General features: G+C 37.6%; 1 protein-coding gene across 3 annotated transcripts in view; it reads left to right on the top strand.

Annotated features, from left to right (window-relative positions):
• Positions 1–12,565, top strand: part of PIK3C2A (phosphatidylinositol-4-phosphate 3-kinase catalytic subunit type 2 alpha) — an 83,635-nt gene that overhangs the window by 61,141 nt on the left and 9,929 nt on the right. For all 3 annotated transcript variants that reach the window (XM_053673032.1, XM_037150514.2, XM_053673033.1), the window contains exons 20-26: positions 2,618–2,722; positions 4,136–4,228; positions 4,553–4,682; positions 7,004–7,140; positions 9,605–9,774; positions 10,317–10,473; positions 11,122–11,231. In XM_053673032.1, the coding sequence (XP_053529007.1) occupies positions 2,618–2,722; positions 4,136–4,228; positions 4,553–4,682; positions 7,004–7,140; positions 9,605–9,774; positions 10,317–10,473; positions 11,122–11,231 (902 nt within the window). The remainder of the gene's footprint in view (positions 1–2,617; positions 2,723–4,135; positions 4,229–4,552; positions 4,683–7,003; positions 7,141–9,604; positions 9,775–10,316; positions 10,474–11,121; positions 11,232–12,565) is intronic.

Here is a 12,565-nt window from a genome sequence, read left to right as displayed (position 1 = left end):
CATTTTTTATGGTTTTACACATACACTTTTCTTTTGCAAATTTTTTTTTTACTTCATCTTGGAGAATTCATGTCAGTACATATATGGTTACAATTCATGTTTCTTAATAGGTACATAATATTACAAAGTAATTGTAGCATAAATGATGAACCATTAATTACCTCTATGTAGATTGTTTACATATTTTTCTTTTCTCAAACAGTCCTGCAATGAACTGCAGTATGTACGTTTTTGCCCCTCATTTCTTTGTAGGATATTCCTACAGGTGGAATAGTTAAGAACTATGTACATTTTTAGTTGTAGTAGTTTCTATTAGATTGCTCTACCAAAAAATAAATTATATATTTATATGTGGACTGGTATACATCCCTCTCCCTACTAATAGGGTATGAAAGTATCTGTTTCCCACTCTGTAGCCAGCACTGGATATTATTATCTTAGATTTTTCACTGATGAAGTTATACCTACTTTTTATTCAATTTCTGTTTATTTGAATGTGAGTTTTAACAAATGTTAAATATGAACATGCATATACTGTCCCCTCCCATGTTTATAGCCTTTGCCTATTCTAATTTTATTTTTATTTTTTATTTATTTTTTTTTGAAAATTTTTTTTTTATTAAATAAATTTATTTATTTTTTTTGAATTGTTTATGCTGTTACAGTTGTTCTATTCCCCCCTTCATTCCCCTCCTCCCTGCCCCCCTAACCCCCCCATTACCCCCCCCTTTAGCTTATGTCCATGTGTCTCAAGTCCTTTAGGTTCTGTATTTCCCATACTATTCTTGCCCCCCCCCCATCTATTTTCTATCTACTGTCTATGCTACTTGTTTTCTGTACCTTCTCTCCCCGTCTTCTCCTCCCACTCCCCTGTTGCTAACCCTCCTTGAGATCTTCATTTCTATGTTTCCACTCCTGATCTAGCTGTCCTTTTAGTTTGCTTTCGTTTTAGGTGTGGTTGTTGATAACTGTGAGCTTGTTGTCCTTTCACTGTTCATGTTTCTTTAACTTCTTTTTCTTAGATAAGTCCCTTTAACATTTCATATAATAAGGGCTTGGTGATGATGAACTCCTTGAATTTGGTCTTATCTGAGAAGCACTTTATCTGTCCTTCCGTTCTAAATAAAAGTTTTGCTGGGTAGAGCAATCTTGGTTGTAGGTCTTTAGATTTCATGACTTGGAATATTTCTTTCCAGCCCCTTCTTGCCTGTAAGGTCTCTTTTGAGAAATCTGCTGACAGCCTGATGGGGACTCCTTTGTAGGTGATTGTCCCCTTAGCTCTTGCTGCTTCCAGGATTCTCTCCTTCGTTTTAATTTTGGCTAATGTAATTATGATATGCCTTGGTGTGTTCCTTCTTGAGTCCAACTTTTTTGGTACTCTCTGGGCTTCTTGGATTTCTTGGAAGTCTGTTTCCTTTGCCAGATTGGGGAAATTTTCTTTTATTATTTGTTCAAATAGTTTTTCCACTGGTGGTTGTGTCTTTCCCCCTTCTGGTACCCCTATAATTCGGATATTGGAGCGTTTATAGATGTCCTGGAAGTTCCTAAGCTTCTCCTCATTTTTCTGAATTCTTATTTCTTCATTCCTTTCTGATTGATCATTTTTTTCTTCCTTCTGGTTCACTCCATTGAGTTGAGTCCCAGTTTTTTTTTCATCTCTATGGGTTTCCTGTGGAATTCCATTCATTTCCCTTAATTTAGCCTTCATATGTTTCTCTAATTTGTGGCTATAGTCCACCAGATCTGTGAGGAAGCTGACGACCAGTGTTTTAAACTGTGCGTCTGAGAGATTTGCTATTTCTTCGTCACTTAGATTTATCTCCGGGACTTTGAGGTCCCCCTGCGACATTTTTGGTCTGTTCTGGCCCTTTAAGTGAGAGACGCAGTGCCTTGGAGTCCCAGGTCGCTGGGTTGTGACGCTGTATGTGGGGGCGTGGTCAGAGTGGGGAAAATGGCGCCGCCGCCGCCGGTCCCCCCGCTCACTCCCTCACCCGCGCGTAACCGGGCACCCACAGTCAACTCGCTGCCACCGCCTCCCCACTGACTCCTCCGTAGTCGCTCACCCGGTGGGCTGCTCACTAGGTCCAATCCTGGGTTTGGAACCCGTGCGACTGGATTCGCGCGACTGGATTCCGCGCCCGGGCGATCAAGTTCTCCTTTGTAACTCCTCACCCGCCGCCGGTTTCGCCCCTTACCGGCCGGGCCGAAGAATTTGTTGTTTGCGGACTTCCGAAAAGTCGCGCATCTGGATTCCGCGCCCGGGTCGATCGAGTTCTCCTTTGTAAGTCCTCACCCGCCGCCGGTTTCGCCCCTTACCGGCTGGGCCGAAGAATTTGTTGTTTGCGGACTTCCGAAAAGTTCAGTTTTCCGTGTTCTGGTTGTGTTTTCTGATGCTAATATTTAGTTGTCCTTAAACTTGGTTGTGAGAGGAGGCAGGCACATCCACCTTAATCCTCCATCTTGGCGGAAGTCTCCTAATTTTATTTTTATAGTAAAAATTAAAGGCAACATCTGACAATTGGGCATTTAATAAATTAGGTCCACATCATGATTTCGTTGTCTTAAAAATACGTATTCGTCTCCGTTACATACTCACCGCACCCTTCTCTCTTCCCAGGTTGTTCTGCAGAGGGGTATGGAACGGGTTCAGTCCTTCTTTCTGAGAAATGAATGTCGTCTCCCTCTTAGTCCAAGTCTTGTGGCAAAAGAATTAAACATTAAGGTGACACATAAATACTTAATAAGTTCATATTTTAAAATAATGTGCAAGAAGAAGGGAAGTGGGCAGGCAGGCTTAAAGCAAATGAGGATCAAACCTCCCTAAGTTGCTTACGAGTATTCATAGATGTCTGTGGTATAAAGGCCCGTATTTATCTTAGTACATTGTCACTAATCACCATTCCTGAAAGAAAAAACTGTAAAATTACTACCTCAAATTAAATTAGACTTCACTGTGGTGTAAATAGTTACATGAGAGGCATGTGTTCTTAATTCTGGTGGTAAAACTACCCACACATAGACACTTCTCCTTTCCCTGTGAGTAGTCAGGTAAACTCTTCCTGGGTTTATAGCACTTTTTTTTAAGGTTTTATTTATTTTTAGAGAGAAGGGAGAGGAGGGAGAAAGAGAAGGAGAGAAACATCAATGTGCAGTTGCCTCTCACATGCCCCCACCCCACCACCGGGGACCTGGCTGGCAACCCAGGCATGTGGCCCAACTGGTAATCAAACCAGCAACCCTTTGGTTCTCAGGCCAGCACTCAATCCACTGAGCCACACCAGTCGGGGCTTATAGCACTTTTTAGAGCACTCAGAACCTAGTGAGTGATCATCAAAATTGTGTAATTTTATTTTGAACTGGACTAATAGTGATACAGATAGGGATTTTTCTCTATCATGAGTTCAGCAAAAAAAGCAACCAATTAATTCATCCACTTGAGTTTGTGGTTTTAAAAGGCCAGGATATAGCTGTTCATAATGGAGTTTCAGATTTGTTTTTTTTTTTAAGTTGACACAGTTGCTCTTCCTGGAATTTAGCCGTGGAGGCCCAACTTGTATGCGTATGTCATTGGCGGGCAGAGTGATCGTATTTTCTTTGGTTTGTTGTTTACCTTTAAGTTAGTCTCACAGTCTTCAATTAGTTTTTTAACCACTTTCACTTAAAATAAGATTATAATTGTTAATTGAATCTTTGCTAATTTGTTAAATTTAGTGTTGCTATTTGATTGCATGGCTAATTATTAATTATAATAGTACTATAAATCAGAGAAGTAGAGATCTCATCCCAGATTACACTGATTTAGAGGAAAGATACGAGTATACAAAATTTTTGTGCTCTGTTGAATTATGATACTTAAAGCTCAAACTTTTAATAGTTTTTTTCTCAAGTTTTTAAGTTTTTGCTTCACTGCTCAAATAGTAGATGATATTTTACTCGTATGCTATGTTTAAGTTTCAGAAAGTATGTTTGTATACCTTTTATCTGCCAGATAATCTAAAAAACAGCTTTCCTGTGTTACTCCATTTGCCATAATTTAGAGAAGCAAGTCAAAGGAAGAATGCTTAGGACAAAAAAAAATTAAACGCATTTTAATTTCAGTGTTCTCTTTCTGATACTTGATGTGTTCTCTTTGTAGTCATGTTCCTTCTTCAGTTCTAATGCTGTGCCCCTGAAGGTCACAATGGTCAATGCCGATCCAATGGGGGAAGAAATTAACGTCATGTTTAAGGTGAGCAAAATAAGATTATTTTGCTTTTAAATGGTAATTTAGAAATTCTTTCTTCAATTTTTTTCCAAAAATGCAAATGTAATTTTATTCAATATTTAATTAAATTGAATAATTATGGGAAGTATTATCACTGGCATACACTGTTCCCAAACAGATTTGGGAATAAATGTAACTCTGGGCTGGACTTGCTTCCGTGCTGGTTGAGCACATCCTAACTCCAGGCAGAGCCTTTCACGCAGACTGTTCCCCTTCCCTGCTTTATGGCGTATGATCTGCACAGTGTTTGGGGAGGGTGCAAGTTTCATTTCGTTTTGTCGATTTCAGGTTGGTGAAGATCTTCGGCAAGATATGTTAGCTTTACAGATGATAAAGATAATGGACAAAATATGGCTTAAAGAAGGACTAGATCTGAGGATGGTGATTTTCAAATGTCTCTCAACTGGCAGAGATAGAGGTAACCTTGTTAGCCGTGTCTTGGTGTCTTATTTTTATTTGTATTTTTTGTGAGCTTAGCTCAGAGTATGACTGCTGTAGGATCCTGATGCTGGCACACTGTGATCTCAGTTATTTCCTCTTTTAACTTAGTGTTACTTTACTGATTCATTTGCTCATGATTAAATAACTCAGTGAGTAGCCCTTGATAAGTGCTTTGCAGTAACCAGAGGTGTCCACTGTTGACCTAGCAAAGACTTTTTCATTTCCACATGTTAAATGTGAATAATAACGGTACTATACTCACAGAAACATTGTGATAATTGAATGAGATAATAAATGTAAAACACCCTAGTGTCTGATCCACATTAGCCACTCGTGAATCACAACCATTATTGTTACTCAACAAATGTTTGTTGTGTACCTACCATCTGTAGAATGCTAATAGCATATAGTGCTTATATTGTAGAGAGAAGCAATTGAAGACATATGTAAATAATTAGAAAATGCTTTAGTGAGCCAGCAGCTCTAAGAATAACTACAGTGGCAATGCCGTGGGTTTTACAGGACAGAAAGATCACCTATGGTTAGTAAAGATGAGAAATGCTTTCTAGATTATAATCATAGACAGTAGGAAGTCACCCAGAAGATTATCTTATCTAATCATCCTTGTAACATTTGTCATTTGATTTACGCTTTAATGCTTATAGTGAAGGGCATTCGCTTTATTCCAAGGTAGTCCATGATGTCCCGGATTCTCATGGCTGTAGAATTCTTTCTTGTATCCAAGTGAATGGCAACTGACTTCTGGTTTCTTCTAACCATCAGTTCCAGTTCTCTTCATAGGCTGTCAGAGTTAAGTCCAGTCCTTCTTCATGATGACCTGTTGTGATCCTGAGTAATTTATACATATGTATGTTTGATTATGAAATTAGAAATTTACATATATGTAACAGTTTGATTAAATATAATCATAGAGTCAAGATGCAGGTACTCGTTACAAAAGGATGTCACCTCGAAATATAAATCAGATGACGCAACCAAAACAACAGAAAAGATCCGATTGAATTCATTCTGCCACAAGTGACCAGATGACTAGGATTACAACCTAGGCCTGTGCACTTCCTTTGGGGACGGCCTGGAGGCCTTGGCTTGCTTGGTTTCTTCCAGTTCTCTGTCCAAAGCAGGTCTCTGTATCCATATCTTATTTTGATGCCAGTGCGTTTCCTTGATTTTTAAAAAACACAAAGCTAACTTTTAAATTATATAAATAATATATGTACCTTGTAAAATGTCTGTATAGCATGTAATTGAAAAGTAAATCTTAGTTTGCTCCTACACCTCCATCCTTAATCCTAAGTCACCCTGCTTGCAAAATATAATCACTCACATAGCCTTCTGGGAATATTTTGTGTATATTCCAACATATATAATAATAGTCTTTTAAAAATTTATTTACTTTTATTTAGATGGAGGGAAGGGAGGGAGAAAGAGAGGGAGGGAAACATCAGTCAGTTGCCTCTTGTGTGTCCCCGTCTGGGAACCTGGCCCACAACCCAGGCACGTGCCCTGACTGGGAATCAATCCAGTGTAGATTTGCAGGTGGGCGCTCAGACCACTGAACCCACCAGCCAGGACATAATAGTCTTTTTTTAAAACACCAAATGTACAACTCTGCACCCGGATTTTGTGTTTAAAAACATATTTTTGAGGTCTTGCTATATAAACACATAGAGATCTATCTCATTTTATTACGTTGTATAGATGTCCCATAATTTATTTGTTTGATATTCATTTTAAGGGAACTATAAATAGAGCAAAAAAAATTATTTGCCCAGCCCAACATATATATTTCAGTAGGAAGAAAAAACACTCACATGAGACTTAAGCATATGACAAGAACAATCTTAACATGTTCTTCCCTTTGAAAGGGCTTAATGTACTCTGAAACACTCTTCAACAAAAAACATGACTAGAAAAAGTATTTGTGAAAGTGTTGTGAGAAAATACTGTGGGATAGCATGTACCCTATAAGTAGTTATTAGGGAGGTCATATCATATTATCTACTTTGTAATTAAAATTGTTATTTGGGGGATGGATAGCACATGGATGTGCAGACTATAGAGTCTCAAATGGTTAAATTAACTTTTACATTGTGGATCTTCCAAAAATAAAAAATATTTTGATTGCTCACATTTTCTAGCATGAGATGCCAGCATTGATTTGTTAAAAACTGATAATTGCTAGCTGGTGTCTTATGTCAAAGCTTGAAAGCTACACATTTTTTTAAAGGCTTGTTTTTGGAAGTTATTTGCACATAGCTTAATATTTTGTTGTTAAAGGGATGGTGGAGCTAGTTCCCGCTTCAGATACGCTGAGGAAAATCCAAGTGGAATATGGCGTGACCGGGTCCTTTAAAGATAAACCACTTGCAGACTGGCTGAGGAAGTACAACCCTTCTGAGGAGGAATATGAGAAGGTGATTAGCATGTGTCCTTATTCTAAGGAACTTGGTTAAAAACGTGTTACATAGATCTTCAGTGCTTTTATTTTCCAGCTCTGTTTCAGCTGTTTAGTCTTAAGTCGTGAAAGCAGTTTATTTCTCCAAGTAAAGGAAAGAATGTAAAAGCAGAGTGCACTTAATGGCAGGAATCTAAGTGAAACCAATGTCAAATTACAAAAAAAAATTTCCAAGCATGTATTTAGAGGCCAGCAAAACTGGTATTTTTATAACCCAGAATGTTATATTTCACAAAGGCCTTGGAAAAAGTTAAGGAAATAAGTACAGTGGCTATGTCGTGTGGTAGTTAAGAGCAAAGACTATGGGCCAGAGTTTCTGGGCTTGAATTCAGGTCCAAAGGCCCTCACCAGCTATACAGCCTCGGGCAAGTTAACTTCTTTGTTCCTCAGTGACGTCTGTTAGAAAATGTTAGAGTTATATTTTTATGGTATTACAGTATATATTATGGCTGTAAAAAGTAGTATTGTAGGTTATAGTGAGAAGTGAATTCATATATTTACTTATTATAATTATATATAACAGTAATTAATATATAATATTAATTATATATTAATTAACATTAATACAATCAATAATGTGATCAATATACTATGTTGATTGTATATTATGTTAATGTATAATATATTGTAATATATAATATGATACATACCACACAAACAATATATGATATTAATTATGTATTAATGTATATTAATGTGTGAGAGAGAAGAAATTATAGTAAATTCTATAATTGGTACCTGTTGTTATTATTGGAGGCATCACTTTTTTGTTTTAGAATACTTTTGTATTACACAAGAGGAAAAGGAAATCTCTAGGACATAAGACCTGTAATGATCTGAAATTGGCCTAAGGAAAACTCAGAATACTTTCAATGGTGGTCTAAGAGATCCCAGTTTCATTGTCATTTGCCTGCTTGGTTTATGCCAAATCATTAATGTATCACATTTGCATGTGGGTATGTGCAAATGCCACCTGTTGACCTATGAAAGTAAAGTAGAGGAATTTCCTTGGTCTTTTAAAATGCTTAAAAACACTTCCTTTTCTTATTTTGTGGTTTGGGGAAAGCGATGCAGCAGAAGCCAATACTTGTTTATAGTAGTGCTGGCTTTTTTGTGATTCTGGGTAAGCTGTTTGACACCAAATGATAATGAAGTAATGGAGATGGCCTGTCATGCATTTGGCTTTTGTATGTGGGGAATGTAATACAGAGAAGTCACACTGCCTTGGTTTGAGTCTTGGCTCTGTCTCTTAACAATTATGTGATCTTGGGCAGATAACCTCTCTGTGTTTCAGTTTCATATGTAAATAACAATAATAGTACCTCTGTCACTGATTTGTTATGAGATTTTAAATGAGTTAATATATATATCCATCCATCCAGACATACAACATATGCATACACATGCCTATACCACGAGTGCGTGAGGGGGAGAGGAACAGAGAGAGAGCAGTGCAGTACCTGGGTTTTGATAAGTGCTATGTAAATATTTTTTAAGATATATTTAAAATTTGTTTATTGTTTTTCCTTTTTGTGAGAGAAAAGGAGAGAAATGTCGATTTGTTGTTTCATTCATTTATGCATTCATTGGTTGATTGTTGTATGTGCCCTGACTGGGAATCAAACCTGCAACCTTGGCCTTTGGGCATGACGATCTAACCAACTGAGCTACTTGGCCAGGGCCAAACATTTGCTATGTCATCAACATCAGTAATGATTTCTGGGGGCTTATGGAGTAAAAGGAGCCATATGGAATAAATAGAACCATAAGACTGCTTCATTCAGAAGTGTAGTATCTTGAGAATAAACTAAATGCACATGTTTTAGATAAAAATTTTCATCGTATGCATTTTACTGTGTCCTTCTGTACAATACTATGTTAGTAACTTAATCCCAGAACAGGCAGGACTAATGTCTCCAGCTTTGAGACATTTAACAGATGACACATAGGAGTTACCAAATTAGCAACAAAATACATTCATTTTAGTATTGGATGTTTTAAAATACAAGCTGATTTTCTGTGCACATGCCCTCCCTACAAGTCAAAAACTAAAACAATAATATTTATTTATTCAGACTCATCTTTGTCTCATTGTAACCACTTGTGGTAAACAGCAGAGCTCCACAAACATGATGCTTACAGACACTCAAAGGCAGTACACACCCCACATAGGGCTTGGCGGCATCTCTGCTTATTAAAGGAGAAAGCTGGAGAGAAGGGGCAATGTAACTGTCTTTTAGAAGGGTGTTTTTGTTTCTGAATTGTGAAAGGGCTGGCTTGTTACCATAATCCAACTTATCAGTTGTTTAGAAAGTGGATTGCAATAGTGATTTCAGAGAGTGATGAACTACGTTAATCTTTATAATCTTGCCCCATTTAGAAAATAATTCTTTTCCCAAAATAATTTTATGTCTTTATTGCAGGCTTCTGAGAATTTTATCTACTCTTGTGCTGGATGTTGTGTGGCTACCTATGTTTTAGGCATCTGTGATCGACACAATGATAACATAATGCTTCGAAGCACAGGACACATGTTTCACATCGACTTTGGGAAGTTCTTGGGCCATGCACAGATGTTTGGTAGCTTCAAAAGGTACCGATATTGTTGTTAAAAGAGAGGCACTTCCAATTTCACAAAATTAATTTCCCAAACCTCCTCCTTTTCTTTGCTGTTCTTTGCCTGGTAGCTACTTTGGGGCATAAATGGGGATGGAAAAAACCCTGAGAGATGACCTTACCACAAGAATGAGTGTGTGTGTGTAATATTTGCTGAGGTGAACTAGGGGTATTTTGTCTAGTTAGTGGTATCTAACTGCAGGTGTCCCCATTTGTATAATATCAACAAGTACGAAGTTTTTCTCTCTGTATGTTTATAATTGTAACTGTGTTTGATCTCTGTTTGAGACTGTGGATTTATACTTATTACCTTGGGAAAAAGTTCATGTATAAGTTCTATCTAAATATGACTTCCGTGAAAATGTGAATTTTTAAGAATTATGCAAATTCAAAACTGTCTGATACTCAGTTTTCCAAATGGAAATTGCTGTAGTTTAGTTCAGTAACCATGTGATAGCAATTGCACTATTTCAATATCTCCCATAAATAATACTTTGTATGTACTTTTCTTTTAAATAGGGATCGGGCTCCTTTTGTGCTGACCTCTGACATGGCGTATGTCATCAACGGGGGTGAAAAGCCCACCATTCGTTTCCAGTTATTTGTGGACCTGTGCTGCCAGGCCTACAACCTGATAAGGAAGCAGACCAACCTCTTTCTTAACCTCCTTTCACTGGTAACTCTGTTCTTTTCAAGCATTTAATTAATCTTAGACGAATGCTTCTGTGTTTCAATAATGAAAAAAGGATATTTTGTAAATTTGGAATAAAATTTACTATATTCTCAAATGTCAGATATATTGTTACTAACACCGTTTTTAGAAAATATTAAAAAATCAGTCACAAGGCTGGTTACCCTACAGGGGAGGAGTGATAGCAACTGGAAGGGACACTGAGGTCACCTGGGATGTTGGCAGATGCATCAACCTGCGTGTGTTCAGATTCTGTACGTTCAGTAAGCTGTACACGGAAGGTTTCTGTACTCTTCTGGGTGCGCATAAAATAAAAAGTAAAAACAAAAAAAAAACCCACTATGATTATTGTGACTGAAATTAGTATTTTAAAAATAAGAGTACTGGTCAAAAATAAATAGATTTTATAGCTTATATTCCATAAACTGACTTTTGTAACTTCCAACGATTGACTTCACTTGCCTCGATTTTTTTCATTTATAGAGAATCACTGAGGTTTCTAAAACACAAACTCCCCAAAACTGTGATTGTTTTTATTTTAGTTCTGATTACCCAGACAGGCTTTAGGGAAGGATGGGGAGCAGACCTTTGTAAAAAGTTAACTCATAAACTTTTTTTTTTCTCTTTCTATAGATGATTCCCTCAGGGCTGCCAGAACTTACAAGCATTCAAGATTTGAAATATGTTAGAGATGCCCTTCAACCCCAAACTACGGATGCAGAAGCTACAATTTTCTTTACTAGGTAAGGCGTGCTGAAGTGTATTAGAGAAGGCACATACAGTTTAGCTTTGATTTGTTTTCCTTCGTGTAAACAAATGCTATATATCCAAATTTTGATTTATAAGAAAAAAATTAATTCAGAGTATTAGCAAATAGTAGGTTGTCAAAAGTTTATTTGCTGAATAAATATAAAGGATTTGCAACATTAAAAAGAAAATAAATTTAGTCCTGGCTGATGTAGCTCAGTGGATTGAACGTGTACCTGCAAAGCCAAAGGGTCACAGGTTTGATTCTTACTCAGGGCACATGCCTGGGTTGCAGGCCAGGTTCCCAGTAGGGGCTAGACGAGACGCAACTGCACGTTGATGTTTCTCTTCCTCTCTTTCTCCCTCCCTTCCCTTCTCTCCACAAATAAATAAATAAAATATTAAAAAAAAAAAAAAGAAAGAAAGAAAATAAATTTAGCCCTGGCTGGTGTGGCTCAGTGGACTGAGTGCCAGCCTGTGAACCAGAGGGTTGCTGGTTCAGTTCCCAGTCAAGGCACCTGCCTGAGTTGTGGGCCAGGTCCCCAGTAGGGGGCATGTGAGAGGTAACCCCACAGCAATGTTTCTCTCCCTCTCTGTCTCTCTTCCTTCCTCTCTCTCTAAAAATAAATAAAATCTGTAAAAAATTTAAAAAAATATATTTCTCTCTCATGATACAATTTTATTTAGTATATGATTTCGATGATAAAATCCTATTTATGAACTATTTCTGTGAAGTATATCTTTTGCAGTGCCAGTACAAGGTTTTTTTCCTAATCTATTTTTGAGCGTTCTGCTATAAAAATTTTCATGGACATATACGTGATTAAAACAGCAAACTGCAGCACTGCTCTAGTAAGTTGTTATGATATGATGTGGTACTTGAAACACATACCAAGGATTGGATTTGAACTTGTCATTGCTGTAAAGGCAAATACGCTCTAAATGTCTGGTGACCAGAGTGGTCAGTGACTCGTGGTGCCACCTCATTGCAGTGCCATAGCAGGGAGGGTTTCGTGAGCTCCTGCTCTTTTCTCTCCTTTTTCTCTTGCCTTCTTCCTCTCAGTGGGGAAGTTGTAGGAAACACTGGGCTGGATTTCCTCGTCTCCAGAGTCTGGGCTGATTTCATTGAAGGAAGCCGACTGCTGTATAGCCTTTCAAACTAATCCTGATAATTTAGGTATTGTTGGGCTTTGTTCTGCTTTTTCTGAAAGATTCCTTGGCTCCTCTGGGTAAGGCTGTAAAGCAGGCATATGTTAGTCTGCTTGATCTGCCATAACAAAATACCACAGATGAAGTGGTTTAAACAACAGAAATTTATTTTCTCATAGCC

The sequence above is a fragment of the Artibeus jamaicensis genome, unplaced genomic scaffold (genome assembly GCF_021234435.1).
Source record: "Artibeus jamaicensis isolate MK-2021 breed Jamaican fruit bat unplaced genomic scaffold, CSHL_Jam_final contig_797, whole genome shotgun sequence".
In the NCBI taxonomy this organism is placed as follows: domain Eukaryota; kingdom Metazoa; phylum Chordata; class Mammalia; order Chiroptera; family Phyllostomidae; genus Artibeus; species Artibeus jamaicensis.
The sequence above is the reverse complement of the archived record's forward strand: the minus strand, read 5'-3'. Positions and strand labels throughout refer to the sequence as shown.